This window comes from Crinia signifera, chromosome 2 (genome assembly GCF_055691185.1).
Source record: "Crinia signifera chromosome 2, ASM5569118v1, whole genome shotgun sequence".
Classification (NCBI taxonomy): Eukaryota; Metazoa; Chordata; class Amphibia; order Anura; family Myobatrachidae; genus Crinia; species Crinia signifera.
In genome coordinates this window covers 174,200,659-174,222,457 of record NC_139218.1, presented here as the reverse complement: position 1 = coordinate 174,222,457, position 21,799 = coordinate 174,200,659, and the positions used below count along the sequence as shown (strand labels likewise).

General features: G+C 46.7%; 1 protein-coding gene across 1 annotated transcript in view; it reads right to left on the bottom strand.

Moving 5' to 3' along the window:
• The window catches only part of ACACA (acetyl-CoA carboxylase alpha), a 551,747-nt gene that overhangs the window by 221,203 nt on the left and 308,745 nt on the right, over positions 1-21,799 (bottom strand). The window contains exon 32 of the mRNA XM_083173207.1: positions 17,206-17,326. Within this exon, the coding sequence (XP_083029333.1) occupies positions 17,206-17,326 (121 nt within the window). The remainder of the gene's footprint in view (positions 1-17,205; positions 17,327-21,799) is intronic.

Sequence of the window (21,799 nt, the reverse complement as noted above, 5' to 3'; positions counted from 1 at the left end):
GGAGACCGTTTTAAAAGGCTATGTTAGCAAGAGGTTTACTGGATGCATAAAATTAATTCAATTCATCCAGAAGGACTAAATGACCAGGTTGAACCGAATGTCTGCTTATGAGTGAAATTGATAACATGTCAACCACCAATTATTGTTATTACGATTATCTTTATTTTTGTCCAGTTCAGATATATATCTATATATAGATATATATCTATATATATTTTTTTGCACTGCCGGCGGCCATGTTTTTTTTGCACTGCCGGCGGCCATGTTCCTGTGGTCTTTTAAGATGTCTGCGGGCACAGGAACATGGCCGCCGGCCTCCACGGCTACGTGGAGGAGGGCCCGGCAGCCTGTTCCCTCTTATCGAGGCAGTGGCAGACGCTGGGTGGGGACGTCATGACGATGACGCCTCCCACCCACTGCAGAGAGGAAGGAAGGCAGGCCGAGTCGGGGGGGCGCAGCAGGACAGGCCGCGGCGCAGAGAGTGGAATTGAAATTACTGGAGCCACAGCAGCAGCAGCAGTAAAGGAGCCTGAGGGATAAAATACAGTAAGTTACATAAAAAAACAATATATCTGGTGGTGGTGTCATGGCATTACTTTTATATTATACAGGGGGAGCAGCCTGTGGTGTCATTATTATTGTACAGGGGAGCAGCCTGTGGTGTCATGGCATTATGGCATGACACCACAGGCTGCTCCCCCTGTATAATAATAATGCCATGACACCACAGGCTGCTCCCCCTGTATAATATAAAAGTAATGCCATGACACCACAGGCTGCTCCCTCTGTATAATAATAATGCAATGACACCACAGGCTGCTCCCCCTGTATAATAATTTGTGTCATGGCATTACTATTGTTATATTATACAGCGGGAGCAGCCTGTGCTGTCATTGCATTATTATTATACAGCGGGAGCAGCCTGTGGTGTCATTGCATTATTATTATACAGCGGGAGCAGCCTGTGGTGTCATTGCATTATTATTATACAGCGGCCCTTTGAGGGTGACCCCAGATGAATTTGAGTTTGACACCCCTGGCATAGAGCATTGGAATCAGATGACACGCACGTAGGAAATACCTTGTGGTCCATTAGCCCACTAGCAGAGTGCTTAATTAGCCCACGTGAGTAGGAAGCGCTGTGCGGTCCATTGGCCGTACAGCACTTCCGCTTTTGCGTTCCACTGGACGAACAGAGCCTCCGCCGCCTCCCTCTGACACTGGGATGGAAATGACGTGTAGTAGGAGCAGCATATGCGTTCCATATACCGGAAGTTGGAGCGCTGCGTGCGCTCCAACACCCGGAATTAGAAAACAGCAATCTGCACCCTTCTTTAAACTAATCAGGTAAATAAACTAAGTTTTTGATACCTTATATTTTATAGGTCTGCCTCCTCCCTATGTAAATGTATTTATTTATCTATATATTTGAATGTATAATCTGTTGTATTGTTATATGGTTTCTTGGATCAATCTGGTTAATTGATATGCAAATGAGATACTTCCGTTTTACTGGTATAAAAACCCTGACCTCACAGATGGTGCTATACCTTTGAGAAAGCTGTCAGTAAGACAACGAAACATGTCAGGGAGCACCTGTTGATTTTATTCCTATTGGGTTGCTTTGATTGGTATTGGACACCTCATTTTTTGGAGATCACTCTGCTACTATTAATCCTGGGCTACCATCTGGCAAAGAGACCAAAGAGTGTACACAACTTTTGGGGATTCCACCACCTGCAAAACTGCGGATTATAAGTACGTATTATCGTTGAGGACACCCCGATTCCAACTAGGGTTCAACCATGTCCTCCAGCGTAACTCAAAATCCAGCAAGGTTTATGGACCCAACACCTATCCAACTCTAAGAAGGACCTGCCCAAGGAATATTACCTTCTCCAGGAATTTCCTATTGAGACTCCATACTGGACTCCATACCACTAAGTATACAACCCAAATCATTTTAATCAAATTTATTTAGCAAACAGCTTGTTACAAGTGTTTTTATACCTTACTAATTGCTAATTGAATACAATCTATTTAATAAATTACATATATGTTTTTTTACAATTAACCAGTTGATCCATCTTTTTTAGCTCTCCATCCTTTTTTATCCAAAAGCAGTATTACTTAGAGTGGGATGACGCCTGTGGGGCCAGAATGACCTGGCAACCAAATGCAGCATCCTGGGAATCAAATGTGTCAAAGGCATAGAACTTCAGAAATGTGTGGACCGAGGACCACATTGCTGCCTTACAGAATTGTTCAGCAGAAACACCACGACATGCAGCCAGCGAGGGACCCACTGACCTCGCGGAATGTGATGAAAGAGAATTAGGAACTGGGCAACCCGCTTTTTTGTAAGCATGGGCAATGACCAGTTTGATCCAGTGAGCGAACATCTGTTTGTGCGCTGGCCATCCTCTTTTATGAAAACCATATAAGACGAACACAGAATCTAGGCGTCTGATAGATTCAGTGCGAGCAATATAGGTTTGAAGAACTCGCACTACATCAAAATAATTTTCTTTAGAAGATAAAGATGAAGCATTAAAAGCCAGAACCACAATTTTTAGTTTACATGTGGAATTTGGACACTACCTTCGGTGGATGGGAAGGTCTTGTACATAGAACTGCTTTATCATGGTGGAAAACCAAGAATGGGGAGCGAATTTCGTTTATGGTTACCGCGCTTTTACCTTTGTATGTGGGGGCTGCTTAACTGAGTTGTCCGTGCTCAATAATAGGGTGAATAATGGTGATAGTTAAGCGCTCAACCTTGTTTTTATGCTAGTGAGAATAAAGTGACGAGATGTTTGTGTTCTGAATAAGGTTTTATTTGTAAATAATATATATACAGGTATTGTACAAGAGAAATGCAGTAAATAGTGGGGGTGTCTGAGATGAGTCCCGTGGGGGATATAAGGATGCCAGCAGGCCCCTTTACCATAAGCCTGGGAGGATTATGTCTCATTCAGTTTAATGGTGTGACAGTGGCCTGTATTGAGTCCTTGTGGGTATCAGGGGTCAGCAGAACCCTTTATACCATAAGCCCTTGGGCTTATGTCTCAAAAAGAGGCCGCTGTGTGAGTGAGGATGAGGGGTTAAGTGACCCGTGGGCGGGCAGGGTTAAGTCCAGGTGCACTTGTGGCTGCAGGGCAAAAAGTCAATGGAGGTGCTGGGTGGCGGAGCCCCGCTCCCAGAGTTATTTCACACTCACAGTCTTAGTGCAGAGTTTGTGCAGCGGATAGGTGCTGGACGTCCCGGTTTCACTTAATAAGGCAGTGGTGAGAGGCGTTCACCCGTCTGCCTGTCTGTGTGCTAAGCCGCTGCGGTGATCGTAGATGCGGCTTACAGTTCTCCTGACCCGGACGCTAACTTCCGGGTTAGCGGGGTGACGTCACCGGGGGGAGCTGTGCGCTCGACTCCGGGCGGACGGAGGAGACTTTGATGCTGTAGGTGTGTTGAGATGGTTTGTGCAGGTCCAACGCGTTTCAGCCACTGAGGGCCTTTATCAAGGATACTGTATACTCTGATTTGAGTGTATTTATGCTGGATGGGCGTTCCTCAATTGTGGTCATAGGTCTGAGGTGTCGGCCCCTGATTGGACGCTTGTGGGTGTCACTCACACAGAGGCGGGCAGGGGGGCGTGGTATACATGTGTGGCTATATCGTGTGTCTATTAACTATGCATATGCTGGAGTTGGGGCTATTAACCATACATATGCTGGAGCAGTACATTGTGGAAAGAGTGTTGCTGCTGTGCAGTTAGTTGTAATTGTGCATCCATGGTGTTGGTTACTGTGGGTTGTGGATGGGGCTGTTAATTCTGCGGATGCTGAGTTAAAGGAGCTTATAAAAATATTGGGTGTTTATGAGGAGGTTGTAAACAATGTCTGTGGTATCTTATGCTGTTGGTGCCCTGTGTGTCATAATTTGTGTGGGTTGATATATGAGGTTAATATGAGTGGTGTAAATTACAGCGTTTCTCACATTATAGGTGTGCACTTATTGGGATTATTAGCCTAAATGGCTGTTATGAAAATCGACGTTGAGTCCTCTAGGGGTAAGTGTCTTGATCGTGTAGATCCAAAAGAGCTCTCTTTTGTTGAGGGTGTCCATATGGTTTCCCCCTCTCCAATTTTTTTGGGGGGTCTCTATTCCCATGAAGAATAGGTCTTTGGGGTTGCTGTTGTGCTTTAATTTATAATGTAGAGAAACGCTGTGATTTTCATATCCTATGCGAATGTTCCTAATATGTTCGTAGATACGTTTTTTTTAGGGTGCGTGTGGTCCTACCGATGTATTCCAAACCACAGGGGCATCTCAAAAGGTAGATGACCCCTGTGTGTTCACATGATGTCTGTTGGGTGATTTTGAATGTTTTACCTATGGTGGTTGATGTCCACGATTGTACTTTCTTGGTGGTCTTGTTGGTCATATTGTTGCAGCCTGTACATCTTCCACAGTAGTGGAAGCCTGTAGTGTGGTCGATGGTTGTCTGGGTGGATATTTTAGGTTTAATGTGGTTATGTACCAATCTTTTTCTGATGTCCGGTGCTTTGCGGTAGGTGATTTTTGGTCTGTCAGGTAATGCAAGTGTTAGGTCAGGGTCCTGTTGTAAGATGTGCCAGTGTTTTTTGAGGATGTTGTGAAATTGTTTTGCTGATTTGTTGTAAGTGGTGATGAACGTAACCTCATTATTTTCTGACTTGTTGGGTTTGGGTTTGGTTTGGAGTGTAGTGTGTCTGTCAAGTGAAGTGATTTCGTTAAGAGCGGTTTTCACTATGTGCTGATCGTATAATTTGTCATGGAATTGTCCCATGAGTTCTTTGCTCTGTGAGATAAACTCCTCTGTCTTGGAGCAATTCCGTCTAATGCGTCGGAATTGTCCCTTTGGTATGTTCTGTAACCAAGGTCTATGATGTGCACTGGTGTAGAGTATGTAGCTATTGACATCTACGTTTTTTCTGTATGTCCTTGTGTGTATGGTATTATCTTCAATATATATGTCTAAGTCCAAAAACTGGACCGACGTTTTGCTGATGTTGGTGGTAAAGGTGAGGTTCCTGTCGTTGGTGTTGAGGTAGTGGGTGAAGTCATTCAGTGAGTCAAGTGTCCCTTTCCATATGAAGATGATATCGTCGATGAAGCGCCGCCATAGGATCAAATTGTCTTTCCAGCCATGTCCAGCCTGTATATGATCCTCCTCCCACTTACCCATAAACAGGTTAGCATAGCTTGGTGCCACTTTTGATCCCATAGCGGTCCCGGTGGTCTGTAAGTAGTAGGTGTTGTTGAACCATGTGTAGTTGTGGTGTAGGATGTATTCGATGGCATTGATGATGAAGTCTGTCTGTTCAGGTGGGAGTTCTGTGTCTCTGTCTAGGAAATGTTTGGTGCTTTCTAAACCCTGGTTATGATTAATGACCGTGTATAGTGATGTGACATCGCTAGTAGCGATCCAGTAATCTGTTTCCCAGTGGATGGTTTGTAGGTGATTGATGATATCTGTGGTGTCTTTTATGTACGAGGGTAATGCTTTTACATGGTCCTGAAGAAAGTTGTCTGCATATTGTGCTAGGTTGGAGGTGAGGGAATTGATACCTGAAATAATGGGTCTACCTGGTGGATGTGTCTGATTTTTGTGGATTTTAGGGAGGTAGTAAAAGACAGGTATGATGGGGTGCTCTTGTTGTAGGAAGAGGTGTTCATGTTTGTTTATGATACCGTTATCTCTACCTGTTTTGAGTAGTGTGTCCAGTTCTTTTTTATAATTCTGTGTGGGGTCTCCCTTAAGTGGTTTGTAGGTGGTGGTGTCGTTGAGTAAGCGCTGTGCCTCTGATATGTAGTCTTGTTGGTCCAGTACCACTATGCCACCCCCTTTGTCTGCAGGTTTGATGATGAGCTGGTCGTTTTTCTCTAGGTTTTTGAGTGCTTGTAATTCTATTTTGGTCATGTTGTTAGTGTCAGATTTAGTGGGTTTATTTTTCATGCTGTCCAGATCCCTGGCAACAAGGGTTTCAAAGGTTTTGATGTGGTGTGATTTCATGTGGGTTGGGTAAAAAGTGGATTTGGGTCTGAGTTGTGTATGTTTGTATTTGTCGATGGTGTCTGCATGGTTCCTAATGATGGGATTGGAATTGAAGTATTTCTTTAGTGTCAATTTCCTGGTGAAGGATTGTAGGTCACAGTATATGTCAAACTTGTTTGGTCTGTTGGTTGGTGCGAATTTGAGTCCTTTTGAAAATACCTGTTCTTGTAGTTGTGTGAGATGTGTGTTGCTTAAGTTAAAGATGGCTGTTTTGTCAGTGTTGTCTTTGTTTTGTTCGTCTATGTCTGTTCTGGTGTGTGTTGTTTCTGTTTCTTTGGTGTTTTTGGAGGAGCCTCCTCTGCATCCTCTTCTGGTTTTTGTCTTTTTTTGGTGTTCTGTTCTAAGTTGGGGTTCTGTTGACTGGGGTTTTGTAGACAGGCCAGTCTGCCTGTCTCTGTGTCTAAAAAATGTTCCCCCCATTTGGCAGTTGGAGCGGAGTTAGGAACTGTTGTGGTCGTGGTGTTTTGATAGTCTCGGAGTGTTGTGACCCACCCCTGGTCGAAGGACAGCCTTGCCAGGTGTTCGTACTCTGTGTCGTCGTCTATCTCATGTACTGAAAATGATGTATCACTGTCAGAATCTGAGCAAGTGGTGTTTAAACTGATGTTGTGCTCCTCTGTGTGCTGACTCTCGGTGATGGGTATGTTTGTGTTATTGTCTGAGCCTCTTGTTATTCTGGTGTGGTTGGTTTTTTTATGTGTGTGTAGTTTTTTCATGTATTGTTGGTACGTGAGTCCTGTGTTTCTGTATAGTTTGGGAGCTGGAGTGTTTTTATGTTTGTGGGAGATGTGATGTTTATGGTTTGGGGTGTGGGGTATGAGGGTCTTGCGTGTGTTTGTTGGGTGTCCTGCGGTTGGTTTGGTGTTGAGTCTTGAGTGGTTATGAGTCCCTTTGGGTTTTAAATCTGTGTATTTTGTTGATTTTGATTTTGATAATTTGGTCTTCTTTGTGTATGAGTCTCTGTTTGGTAATGTCCTCAATGTCCTTGTACCCTGGTTCCTTTGTGTAAGGTTCTATGAGTTTGTTGGTGTCTTCTATTAATGTATTTAATGTGTTTAGCTCTGTGTCATGTTTCTCAAGAATGAGTGCAATGAGTTTACGTGAGCAATCGTTTAAAGTGTCATTCCATTTGGACATGAACGATGTGTCGTCAGTACTATGTGTCGGTGTTTTCTTGATGTGTAGGCCTTTTGGTATGAGATGGTTGCTGTGGTACCAGTGTAGGATGTGTCTGTCCCACCACACACGTGTCTCTTTCTGAATCAGTGTCTCAAGGTGCCTAAAGTTTTGAAAGAACTCTGATGGAGGTATGCTTGGTGTGGTGGTATGGATTTCTTCTATGGCTTTAAGAGCCTTCTGACTTCTGGTCAGTCTAACATCAGTTATCCCCATGTATATTGGGATAGTGTGGGCGGTGTTTGGGGAAATGCAGCTGGTAACCAGTGGACTTAGTAGGTAGGTGAATTTCGTTTATGGTTACCGCGCTTTTACCTTTGTATGTGGGGGCTGCTTAACTGAGTTGTCCGTGCTCAATAATAGGGTGAATAATGGTGATAGTTAAGCGCTCAACCTTGTTTTTATGCTAGTGAGAATAAAGTGACGAGATGTTTGTGTTCTGAATAAGGTTTTATTTGTAAATAATATATACAGGTATTGTACAAGAGAAATGCAGTAAATAGTGGGGGTGTCTGAGATGAGTCCCGTGGGGGATATAAGGATGCCAGCAGGCCCCTTTACCATAAGCCTGGGAGGATTATGTCTCATTCAGTTTAATGGTGTGACAGTGGCCTGTATTGAGTCCTTGTGGGTATCAGGGGTCAGCAGAACCCTTTATACCATAAGCCCTTGGGCTTATGTCTCAAAAAGAGGCCGCTGTGTGAGTGAGGATGAGGGGTTAAGTGACCCGTGGGCGGGCAGGGTTAAGTCCAGGTGCACTTGTGGCTGCAGGGAAAAAAGTCAATGGAGGTGCTGGGTGGCGGAGCCCCGCTCCCAGAGTTATTTCACACTCACAGTCTTAGTGCAGAGTTTGTGCAGCGGATAGGTGCTGGACGTCCCGGTTTCACTTAATAAGGCAGTGGTGAGAGGCGTTCACCCGTCTGCCTGTCTGTGTGCTAAGCCGCTGCGGTGATCGTAGATGCGGCTTAGCACACAGACACCCCCACTATTTACTGCATTTCTCTTGTACAATACCTGTATATATTATTTAAAAATAAAACCTTATTCAGAACACAAACATCTCGTCACTTTATTCTCACTAGCATAAAAACAAGGTTGAGCGCTTAACTATCACCATTATTCAAGAATGGGGAGCGACAAGCTAATGCTTGCAAATGTGAAACTCTCCTGGCAGAGGCAAATGCCAGGAGAAAGACCACCTTACCCGTGAGCCATTTCAAGTCTGCTGATGCTAAAGGCTCAAAGGGAGGCTCAAAGGGCCTTGAGTACCACCAAAAGTTGCCAAGGAGCTATTGGAGGTGTATACAGTGGCTGAATTCTAAGTACCCCTTGAAAGAAGGTACGCACATCTGACAAAGATGCAATTTGTCTCTGAAACCATATTGATAATGCAGAGACCTGAACTCTAAGGGATGCCAAAAGCAATCCCAAATCCAGACCATGTTGTATGAAAGCCAAAGTCTAGCTGTATTAAAGGCTTCAGTGTTGTAACCTCTGGAGATACACCAGGAAAAAAAAGCATGCCAAACCCTGTATTAAATCCTAGCTGAGGCTGGTTTACGAGCCTGGATCATAGTTTTAGCTACCCTTGGCGAAAAAACATTTTCTCTCAGGATGGTTGTCTAAAGAGCCACGCCGTAAAAGACAGACAATCGAGATCCGGATGTAGACAAGGGCCCTGGCTGAGTAAATCCTGACTTAGTGGCAGAAGAAATTTAGGAATAGAAGATCTGCAAATCGATGTCTCCTGGGCCATGCCAGGGCAATTAGGAGAAGGTTTCTCCTTTTCCTCCAGCTTTAGTTTTCTGAGAACCCAAGGAAGGAGTGCCACCGGAAGAAAGAATACAGAAGATGGAAGTTCCACGGTATGGACAGAGCGTACGTCAGGGGTGGCCAACCTGTGGCTCTAGAACCGCATGCGGCTCTCCCCCTGTTAAAGTGTGGCTCCTGCTCCCACTGCTGCCCGCCGCCCACAGTCTGTCCCCATTCCCATCACCCGCTGCCGGTTCCTCGAATCCCTTCTCCTTCTAAGGGGAGGAGAGTGCACATCGCTTATCTCTCCTACCCCTCACTGTGCATCCTTGTGACTGGGTCACCCGCCAATCAGAGCTCGCGGGCCGGCAGCCAATCAGGAGCCGGCCCGCAAGCTTTGATTGGTGGAAGGAGACGCGTGGTGTGCTGTGCTCTCCTCCCCTCTGTGACATGATAGGACTGCAGGGGGACACCAGACTTTCCTCTCCCCGCCCGGCAGCAACAGCAACAATGGTGAGTGCTGCTGCTGGGAAATTAGCACTGTGGGGGCATAGTAGATTGTGGCACTGTGGGGGCATAGCAGATTGCGGCACTGTGGGGGCATAGCAGATTGCGGCACTGTGGGGGCATAGCAGATTGCGGCACTGTGGAGGCATAGCAGATTGCGGCACTGTGGGGGCATAGCAGATTGCGGCACTGTGGGGGCATAGCAGATTGCGGCACTGTGGGGGCATACCAGCTTTTTGGCACTGTGGGGGCATACCAGCTTTTTGGCACTGTGGGGGCATACCAGCTTTTTGGCACTGTGGGGGCATACCAGCTTTTTGGCACTGTGGGGGCATACCAGCCTTTTGGCACTGTGGGGGCATACCAGCTTTTTGGCACTGTGGGGGCATACCAGCTTTTTGGCACTGTGGGGGCATACCAGCTTTTTGGCACTGTGGGGGCATACCAGCTTTTTGGCACTGTGGGGGCATACCCAGCACCGTGGGGGGCATACCGGGCACCATGGGAGCATGTGTGTATCTGGCACTATTGGGGGCATATGTATATATGGCACTGCACTATTGGAGGCATATGTGTATCACACCCACCCAAGGGGTCCAAATAGACCATGCCCCTTTTTTGGCACGCGCGTCGAAGGCGCACACATGTTGTTGGCTCTTTAGCTTGACTACAGATATTTTTCGACTCTTTACCTCTGACCGGTTGGCCACCCCTGGTGTATGTGAATGCCACTTGAGGGTCCCGGGACCTGGCCCCGAACAATGGTACCTTGTGGTTGTGGTGGGATGCCATTAGGTTTGCCCCACTTCTGGACAATTAGGTGCATCACCTCAGGATAAAGAGAGACCACTCTCCTGGGTGTATCTCCTGGCAACTTAAGATGTCCCACCTCCCAATTTAATATTCCAGGGAGAAACACTGCCGAGATGGCTGGTACATGGCTTTTCGGCCCACAGAAGAATCTAGGATACTTTGTTTAATGCTCTTACACTTTTGATACCGCCCTGGTGTTGGATATACACCACTGTTGTTGCATTGTCTGACTGGACAGGTAGACCCTGAGCCCTCTGTAGAGCATTGTATATTGGTCTCAGTTCCAGGACATTGATGGGTAGGCTGGACTCTGCATGAGTCCATATTCCCTATAAGGACTGGGATTCGACTACAGCGCCCCATTCCTGCAGATTGGCGTCTGTGGTCAGAAGTACCCACTGTGGGATACAAAAGGGAAGCCCCCCAGTGAGATGAGTCTCATACAACCACCATGTTAGAGAAGCTAATACCACTGAGGTGAGAGATAAAGTTTGAGACCGGAGATGTTGACGGGGACAGCCCCATCTGTGTAAGATTCATATTTGCAGAGGGCGAGAGTGGAATAGAGCCCACTCGATCATGTTGAATGAAGACACAATGAGTCCTAGAATCTGCATGGCAAGATGAATAGCGGCCCTCTGCAGATGCAGAAATTGAAAAATCTTTTCCTGCAAAATGCTACTTTTTTCCCAAGGTAATAAAAGATGCTGAGCCTCAGAGTCTAGGAGAGCCCCCAGGTGTATCATCCGTCTGTACGAAACTAGAGCAGAATTCTTCAGATTGATTTGAAGATGGCTGAGAAGGACCTCCTTGGAATTGGCTAGTAACAGGAGATCATACAAATAGGGAATCACCCTTATGCCCTGGTGATGCCATCATAACCGCCATTATCTTTGAGAAGATTCTGGGAGCCGTGGCTAACCCGAATGGTAGGGACTGAAATTGATAGTGGCGTCCCATAATCGTGAAGCAGAGAAACCACTGATGTGCTGCCGCAATGGTAACATGCAGATAAGCATCTAAGATGTCTAGTGGCACCATGTAATCCCACAGCTCCCTTGTCAACCCAATGGTACGCAATGTGTCCATGCGAAATTTGGGTACCTTTACAAACTCATTGAGGGACTTGAGGGTTAGAATGGGTCTGTATGTTCCATTCGGTTTGGGTACCAAAAATAGGGTTGAGTAATAACTATGTCCTTTTTGTTGTGGAGGTACTGGAACAACAACTCGTAATAGGAGTAGGGTTTCTACCACCTGCTTTAGGCAAGCTGCCTTGTGTGAATGTTTTTGAAGGTTCGTAGATAGACGTTTTTTACAAAGACACTACATATCCATGAGTCACGACCTCTCTTACCCAAGCATCGGAAGAGGTCCTGAGCCATTCCTGGGCAAAAAAGAGAAGATGGACCCCCACCTTGGGAACCCCCAAAGGGTGGACCATACCATCAGTCTGCAGGTTTGTCTGACTTAACAGGCGGCTGTATAGTGGTCCAAGGTTGTTTAGGTTTGTTTTTCCTGGGGCACGCAAGGAAGGCCCTTTTGGTCGGATGCCGCTAGGGGCAAACCGGCAGACTTGGCTGTTGCCAGAGGTGCCACTATTTTATCAAGCTCTTCCCCAAAAACAACCTTGAAAAAGGGAGTATTTTTAAAGCATGCTTGGATTCCATATACACCTTCCAGGAGCTTAGCCAAAGCATGCACCGTGCTAGGACTGAGGTTGCTGAAGCTTTAGTTGCTAAGATACCTGCATCCGTAATGCCCACGCCTATAATGGCTGCAGTTATGAACACAATTTCTGCAGTCCTCTGAAGCCTCCTGAGGTAATTCATCCTCAATAACCTTATCCCTGGCCTCAATTGCCCTTTCTGCCCAGGAGGCAGGTTAACTATGCCAGGAAAACAAAAAATGGATTTTAGAGTCTGTTCTAGACGTCTATCAGTTACGTCCTTAAGATAGACACTGGCTGTTACTGGTAAAATGGAAGGCTTTACCAAACGTGTTACATGGGAATCCACTGGCGGTGGTTTTTCCCATGTTTTACAATCATCCATTGGTAATGGATATTTGGAGTAAATCCTTTTAGGTATAGAAAACTTTTTTTCCCGGAGTTTTCGACTGTTCATGTCTGACTTCCATAAGATGGTCAGAGTGGGGGAACTCAGATCTTATTATTTTACGTGTTTTAAATACATCAGTTTTCTTCACAACATGGGCAGGTTCTTCTTCATCCGGAAGAAGTACTGCTTTAATTGCCACTATTAGATTGGGAACATTTATAATTATCACAGATAGATCATTTGTGCCATGTTTCTATGAGGTATCTACCTCCTCCTCCCTTTTCAGTGTCCTGATATGAAGAGGATTCTGAGTAGGTTCTAAACGATGTCAACTGAGATGATGACACTTGTTTAGGCCTTTTAGACCCTATTGCCACCTTATTCACAACCTGTGTCAAAGCTTGCACAGAACCAGCTAAGGATTCCACCCAAGGGGGGGTCTACTGGTGATACAAGTTGAGGTGTAGAGGCCACAACTGGATATAAACGGTCCACTATGGTACCTATCAGTTTTGAAAATGCCGCCCAAGGTGGCTCCTCAGCATTTGGAGTAGGCAGAGTCTGATGGGCTGATGGGGAGGCTGCTAAGAGACCTGCAGGACCACAGCCATTGGCACAGCGGCCATCGTGGATAATATCGTGGTCAGTTAACCCAATGCACATGAAACGCATGAAAGCAGTATAGGGAGAGAGTGTTTCTGTTGCTAGTCATATTCAGCAAACAACGGCAGTATCATCCACAAATGAGCCTCTATGCCTTTAAATGGGTGACTATAATAACCCTGGCCCTTAGTACACCTGGTGAACAATGGTGATAGACACCAGCAGAAGGGTAACAGCAGTTATAACAAAGTTAGCACAGATAGTCTCACATATACACAGAGCACAAAATATAAGTGTGACAGCAAGTACAATCTACTGTGGTAGAGCACTATGAACACTACACTGTCACAACAGAGTAGGTCAGAGAGTGCAGTAAATCCTGTCACTAGCCACTGGTTTACAGGGGAGATGTGCCTGGCATACAGGAGATCTGTCCAGCTTCTAGAGAAGGCTGCCTGATTCTGTGAGCAACATCAATTGGGCAGGCGCACAGGAGTGAAACTGGTGCCAAAAGCCGGGGGGGGGGGGGGGATACGACGACTGCAGGCAAGCATCACCTCCCCCTTACTGGTCTTCCCCCACCGGTATAATGAGCCTGTACAAAATGGAGTTCAAATCCCCTGCCCAATGGGGATTAGTCTCCTGCCTGTGCTCCATACCACGGCGGAATAGTGGAATCCCTGCTATTTTGGCCAGTGTCCACGCAAGCGAGTGTGGGATGCCTCCTATCCCACAATCATGGACAGCGATTTTTGCTTTCAAAGCACTTACCCTCCCCGAAATTAACCGCATCCTGTTCCATCCTGGTAAATTCAGCTATCAAGTTATTCCAATTAACCCAGTGTACTCAGCTAAGCTATTCCAGTTCAAACCCGGTTTATTCATCTATCAAGCTATTCTGGTTCCATCCCAGTGCATTCTGCTATTAACATACCTCCCAACTTCTGTGTTGGGGAAATAGGGAAAAGGGGGCGGGGCGTATGCAAATGAGGGTCTGGCTTATGCTAATTAGCCACAACCTCATTTTCATACGAGAATAGACGCTGTGCGCATGCTCACAGCGTCTATTCTATTAGATTGGGGGGTCTCCCAACTGCCACCCCCTGCAGCGGGACAATGCCTGCCGCGGGTGGGACAGCGGGACAGGACCCGAAAATCTGGACTGTCCCTCTGTAATCGTGACAGTTGGGAGGTATGTATTAAGATATTTCAGTTCATCCCAAAATACTCTGCTATTAAGCTATTGTGGTACCCTGCTCCAGGGGGCACCCCTTGTATGCCCACATGAGATCTCCCAATTGTAGACAATGCTGCCAGAACAGATTATTTCCCCTGTCAGCAGGGCTGTGAGGGGTTAACAGACTCAGCTAGTGTCCCAGCTCCCCTGCATGTGTGACAGGAAGCAGAAAGGTCAGAGGTGATCCCAGCAGAAGTGCCCTGTGAAGAGAGAAAAGGAGTGTGCTGCCTAAAGACAGAGGGAACAAGTGCAGCAGTGTGATTATAGGAGTGTGCTGCTGCAGGAGGACAAAGCACTGAGGCATGTGTGAAAAAAAGCTGAAGAAAGGCTGCTGTCCCAAGTGTGAGGAGAAGGAAGAGAGAGAGGGAGCACACTGCAGCACCCAGCAGAGGGGCCAGACAGCATGCAGCAGTATAGCCAGCAACACCCAAGGTACTGATTCAGTCCCCCTGAGACAGCATCTGCACCCTTGTAAGGGGATATCAGGAAATAGAGACACATCATAGACTCCCACTACAAAGGCTAGTACCCTACTGAGCCCTACAGACAGGACAAGGTCTGCTTAACCCCAATAAAATGATATAGAAGCAGGGCAGAGAAGTGCCTGCTAGATTCACCCTGTCCAGGACAGCTTTATATTGAGGCTACCCCTGCAGCCTGTTTTACAGTTACAAACAGGAGGTTACCCCTGAGCCGGGAATCTGCTTGTCCCTCAGTAAGGACTGTTTTTGTCATTCACCCTTCCCTGTGAATCATAAATAAGTGTGCACACTATCATAGGGACGTACCCTTAATATGTTTGAGGACTTGTCAACAAGGGACCATTGTTCAGAGACAGTGACTGGTTAACCGTCACCATGTATATTGAGTTACCATTAATGTGCATAAATGTTGTAGAAGCGTTTAGATTGGCTACAGAGCCAGAGAGTTTCATAGTGTTTCCATAGCGTCAGTTGTAACTGTTAAAGTTAATGACAGGATAGAATATTGAAGTGATAATTGTGTTATCTTATGCTTTACTGTGACTACCTGTTTATTGAGTATGTATTATGTCACTTGCAGCCTATTGAAATATTGCAGCAGCCAGTGTTAGCAAATAAATTACTGTCGCTGCTAACAGTAGTAGTATTCCTTTTGTGGGTTCTCCATGGGTTGTGCCACCCCCTGCCTGTGAAGATTCCTGGAGCCATCAACTCTAGAGTCAGGTACGCCATCTTGCACCACACAGTACAGGGGCACTGTCACACTATTCCAGTTCCATTCCGGAGTTCTTAGTAAATAATCTATCAGTTTCCATGTTGGAGTATCTGGCTAACAGTTTCCACTCTGAAATGTCCTACTTTCAGCCTCCATTCTAGAGAATTAATTTGTTCTATTCATCCCAGTATGTCAGCATTCCAGTTCCATTCTGGTGAATCCTGTGTTCCAAACAATTCGTTATCTATAAATAAACATCTCTTGGGTTACCTCCAGGCATAGGTGCCAATTTCTGTTTTTGCTGGTGGGTGCTCAAGCCAAAAAATATAGGGGAGTGGCTTCATGGGGAAGGGGCATGGCCTCAAAATAATACCAATTTATATTAAGCAGCACAGTTGTCTCCAATATTCAAATTATGGCAGCAGAGTTCCCCTTTTTACACATTATGGCAGAATGTAACAATACACACCATGAAATGCATTGACAGTAATCAATTCCACCAAAAGCCTGTCCCCTCAGCACTGTGTGTCTCTCAGTGTCTCTCTCCTATTACTGTATGTGTCTCAGCCCAGCGTGTCTATCCCCATCACTTCGTGTATCTCAGGCTCAGCCTCTCCCCCCAGCACTTTCTGACCTCACTTGCATGAGCCTTATAGAGTGGAACTAAGAAGAACCTATAAGATGACAGTCACAGGACACACAAGACTGGAGTCAGATGCTGGTCCTGCTCCAGCCAGTCTACTCTGCTCCACTTGTTGGGGTAAGCAAACTGCCTCCTCTCACTCTGCTGCAGCCGCTGACGATGTGTGATCACGCTGCACGCAGTGGAGAGAGAGGAATGGGGGAGGTTGGTGCCGGAACCCGGCGAGTATGCGTCAGTGTGTGGGATGTGGTGGGGTTGCTATGCCGCTCATTAGTGGGTATATTGAGCAGTAATACAGTGGCCCAGCAGCGGGGTGCTCATCAATTTCCGTGGGTGCTCTAGCCCTTGAGCACCCACAGAATCGGTGCCTATGCCTCCAGGTCCACAGCTGTATCTCCAGTGCCCACAGTTGCAGCAGAACTCCCTTCTTCATCAGCTTCTCGCACATCACTGGTATTAACCCTCAGTCCTACCACTGAATAAGAGAAGAGACTACTTAAGGTGGTCCAGTTTCCTAATGCTCACCATAGACTCCATGTCAGCTCAAGATTCCAATTCTGGTTCACAAACAAAACAATCCATGACACAACCATTCTTATTGTCAAATCTCTTATAAAGGGTAAATGGAGTGGTAGCGTGGAATAGGATGGCCACATCACTAGCTGTTAGCTATATGACATGTAGAGTATCAGTGATCTCTAAATATAGGAGGTACAGAGAAAAAGCATGTCCCTTGAAGTGCAACAAAAACAGCTTTACTGTATGTTGGTAATAAGCAGATAAGACCAAGCTTGTAATGTGGAGAGAGCTGAGCAACTATTGATTAACGGTAAGTAATTTAAATACTGGGGGGGGTTAACATTCAGAAAAAAACAGGGTTGGAATATCTGAGATATCTAGGGAACATTTGTCTCTTGGGGGAGTTGGGGGGAAAAAAACAATTCAGAGAAGAAAATTGTGGTGGGGTGAATATACTGTAGAGCTCAAAGTACTGGACTATTGCAGGTAGCATAGGGACAAAAGACATTATAAATGTAAGGTGTGGAGTCATTTCTTTCTCCATTCACATCTATTATTTGAAATAAACAAGCCTGTTATACAACAAATGTTTAATTGTAATTACCAGATTAATGGTGATGACTTCATCATAAGCTAATGATGATTCTCCAGCAATCATACCAGATCCCCTGAGGTTCTCCACTCCAAGTCCTTCTTCCTTACCAATTATGTCTGTTATCTTGTACCTGGTGAACACAAAACCCACATTATCTGTTGTTAAGGAATTAGTCAATTTATAATAGATTCCAATATGTTACATATCATTTGATGACAGCAATAGTCCTAAACACACATACACTCTTAGATATACTGCATTAGCCAGGGGGCATCTGTTAATGACTCGCACTTAACGTGCCTGCATAATTTTGTGGGCACATCGCGGAGAGGGATCCAATGAGCGGGGAGGGACCCAATGAGCGGGCAGCCCCCACCCCACACACAAACTAGCTCACTCAGTTGCGGTTTTGCAGTGTAAATCACAACCTGATTTGTGTATTATAGTGCATAATAAGGAGCATTGTAGCTATATTTACATGACATGCCCCTATTTTTCCATGTCAATCCTAGTGATCATCTATAGTACTTTCTGGCCATGCTGATCTTTGCAACTGTCTATGAGCAGGTTCAAAAGCACAAAAACATAAGAGGCTTTCACAAGAAGGAACTGTCACAACTGAAGGGCTGGATGAAGTCGTGTGGTGTGTAGCAACCGGAGACGGACCAGAGGAGGAAGGATTAAATCGTGCAGGTTTAATAATAGAATTCATAAATAGAACAATACACGCTTGAATACTTTGTCAAGTGGCAGTTTAGCAGTAATAAGAATTGAGCCGGCACGGCACTTTGTAAAGAAGAAAAAGTTCATTTAAACAAAGACAGTTCAAGCACTGCGGACTGCAGGCTGGGGTCTTGGGAAATGAAGAAATCCGGAAAGAGAATGTACTTGATGGTAATGAGGGATCCTTGAAGACTGAAAGAAGATGGATGATGACAGAAGAATGGGAAGTTGCTTGGAAGCAGACGACTTGAAGAACTTAGGCCAGGAAGCTCAGGGATGCAGGCAGAGACCAGACTGTGGAGAGATCTGGCAGCGATGGGGTTAAGCTGAATCGAGACCAACACAGAGCACTGAAGCAAGGCACCAAGTCAGGAGAGGTGAGTCAGAGAGCCGGAGTCAGCTGGGAGCTGTGAACGCCTCTGGAGACTCTTTGTACTGACACTGAACAGGCCTAGGCAGATCCCCTATATCCCTAGAGGGCGGCTGCCATTGGCTGTCAGGTCAGTATGGGCGGAAACCTCAGACAAGGACCAATCTGCTATTTGCCCTTAATCAAGATGGCGGCGCCGGCCTCCCGGCGCCCCTACAGCACATACCACTACACTTGCTGGCGTCCCACGCTGCCTGCTGCCCACCAGACTGCCGCTGCCTGCTGCCGCTGACCTGGAGACCACTACACGCTAGCCGACGGCGGGCGCGAACGGGTGAGTAGTAAGCCCGCCGCGCACCGCCGCGGCTGCGTGTGACAGTACCCCTCCCTTTCTGGGTGACCCCAGGGCACCTACGCACCTTGTGTGGATTTCTTTGAAAGAACTGTCTCACCAGACGAGGAGCATGAAGATCTGCAGCATCAACCCAGGAATTCTCTTCAGGACCGAATCCAAGCCACTCTACCAGATACTGAAGATGGGTATTGCGGCAACGTGAGTCAATAATGCGCCTCACCTCGAACTCTGTTTCTCTTTCCGAGCCAATTTTGGGCGGTTTAGGCACCTTCTTCTGATATAAGTTCAAACGCAAAGGTTTCAGAAGAGACACATGGAACGAATTTGATATTCTTAAGGAAGGAGGGAGCTGTAGTCTGTAGGCCACCGGATTAATCACCTGAGTGATCGGGTACGGCCCGATGAACCGAGGAGCCAGCTTCATGGACGGTAACCGAAGGCGTATATGGCGGGTAGACAGCCATACTCGATCTCCAACCTTTAACTTAGGAGCTGCTCTTCTTTTCCTGTCCGCCATCCTTTTATATCGAGCGGATGCTTTGAGGAAAGCTGTATGGACGTCTGACCAGATCTTTGCAAACCGTTGTAGGGAAGAAGCAGCTGCAGGGACTTCGGACAATGATAGATCTGAGAACTCCGGAGATCGGGGATGCTTGCCAAAGACAGTGAAAAAGGGAGTGGTGCCGGAGGAAGAATGATAAGAATTGTTGTGCGCAAATTCCGCCCAAGGCAGAAGGTCTACCCAGTCGTCTTGAGAGGAAGAGACGAACAAACGAATGAAGGCCTCCAAGTCTTGGTTGACTCGTTCTGTCTGCCCGTTGGTTTGTGGGTGGAAAGCAGTGGAGAACTTGAGCTTGACTTGTACAGCAGAACAGAGGGCCCTCCAAAACTTTGCGACGAACTGCACGCCACGGTCCGAAATAATCTCTTTGGGCAACCCATGGAGTTTGAAGATGGTGGAAATGAAGAGCTGAGCCAACACTGGAGCAGATGGAAGACCTTTCAATGGGAAGAAGTGCACCATCTTTGAAAAGCGGTCGACCACCACCCAAATTACTGTATGCCCTTTGGAGGGAGGAAGTTCGCAGATAAAGTCCATAGACAGGTGGGACCATGGTTCTGTTGGTATGGCTAGAGGTAGAAGAGGACCGACAGGAGACGTTCTGGAGGACTTATGCTGAGTGCACTTTACACAGGAAGCGACAAAGGAGTTTACATCACGACGGATGGTAGGCCACCAGTATGACCGCAATAGGAACATTAAGGTCTTCTGTGCCCCGGTATGCCCTGCGAAACGGGAAGCGTGTGCCCAGGACAGCACTCTCTTCCAGAGATTGAGAGGAACGAAGGTCTTGCCTGGTGGAGGTGAAGGCTGGACTGTTACTTGAGCAAAGACCAGAGGATCGAGGATGAGTCGAGGAGGAGTCTCAAGATCAGCGGAAGTTTCAAAAGAGCGTGAAAGGGCATCGGCTTTGGCATTCATCGTCCCGGGTCTGAATTTGATTTGAAAATCCAAGCGTTCGAAGAACATGGCCCAGCGGGCTTGACGAGCTGTAAGACATTGGGCCTGCTTGAGGAATGAGAGGTTCTTATGGTCGGAGTACACCGTAATTTTATGTCGTGCCCCCTCCAGGAGGTACCGCCACTCCTCTAACGCTGATTTGACTGCCAGTAACTCCTGCTCTCCAATGGGGTAATTCTTCTCCGCTGAAAGAAACTTCTTGGAAAAGAAGGCACAGGGATGAAGCACCTGGTCCTCCCCTCTCTGTGACAAGATTGCCCCTACCCCCTCTGAGGATGCGTCCACCTCAAGAATAAAGGGTTTGTCGAGGTTTGGCTGGAGAAGGATTGGGGCGGAGACAAAAGCATCCTTTAGTTGTTGGAAGGCTTGAGAGGCTTCAGGTGACCACTGACTTGGATCAGAGCCCTTACGGGTTAGAGCAGTAAGAGGTGCAGCAAGGGTGGAGAAGTTCCGGATGAAACGACGATAGTAATTTGAAAAGCCCAGGAACCTCTGGATGCCTTTGAGCGTGGTGGGCGCTGTCCAGTCTAAGATGGCTCTTACTTTCTCTGGATCCATCTCTATCCCAGTGCTGGAGAGGATGTGGCCAAGGAATGGAATGGAGGTAACCTCAAAGACGCACTTGTCTAGCTTGCAGAATAATTTATTTTGGCGAAGGCGCCGCAAGACCTCAGCTACTGTTTGCCGATGGAGATGGAGGTTCGATGAGAAGATGAGAATGTCATCGAGATACACCACAATGGAATGATACAACAAATCTCGAAATATGTCATTTACAAATTGTTGGAAGACGGCTGGAGCGTTGCAAAGACCAAAGGGCATCACCAGGTATTCATAGTGGCCGTCTCGGGTGTTGAACGCCGTCTTCCACTCATCTCCAGATCGTATACGGATCAAGTTGTACGCCCCTCTTAAATCCAGTTTAGTAAAGATGGAAGCCCCTCGGATTTTATCGAATAATTCGGTGATCAGAGGCAAAGGATAGCGGTTCTTGATCGTGATATCGTTCAGGCCCCTGTAGTCGATACACGGGCGGAGGGTTCCATCTTTTTTTTTCACAAAGAAAAACCCCGCTCCGGCTGGCGAAGTGGACGGGCGAATGAACCCCTTATCCAAGTTCTCTCGAATGTAGTCAGACATGACTTTGGTCTCTGGCAGAGACAAGGGGTAGATGCGGCCCCGCGGTGGGAACTTCCCAGGTATCAACTCTATCGGACAGTCCCAGGAACGATGAGGCGGCAGGGTATCGGCACCTCCTTTGCTGAAGACGTCAGAAAAAGAAAGATATGGTGTGGGTAACGACAAGGGTGGAGCTGGTGAAGATGAAAGACTGGAACCTCCTACTTCTTGAGGATTAGTTTGATGGAGTGGAATGACACAAGGCATGCAAGTAGTTAGGCAGTTCGTACCCCAGGCTGTGATCTCCATACTGGTCCAATCAATATGAGGGTTGTGCTTAGTAAGCCATGGTAGGCCCAGGACTACCTGGTGCGAGGACTGAGGAAGGACAAAAAATTCTAGAGTCTCTTGATGTAAGGCACCGACGAGAACTGTCACTGGATCGGTTTGAAGGGTGATTTGCCCGCTGCTGATGCGACTCCCATCTACTGTAGTGAGAGCCAACGGATGGGCC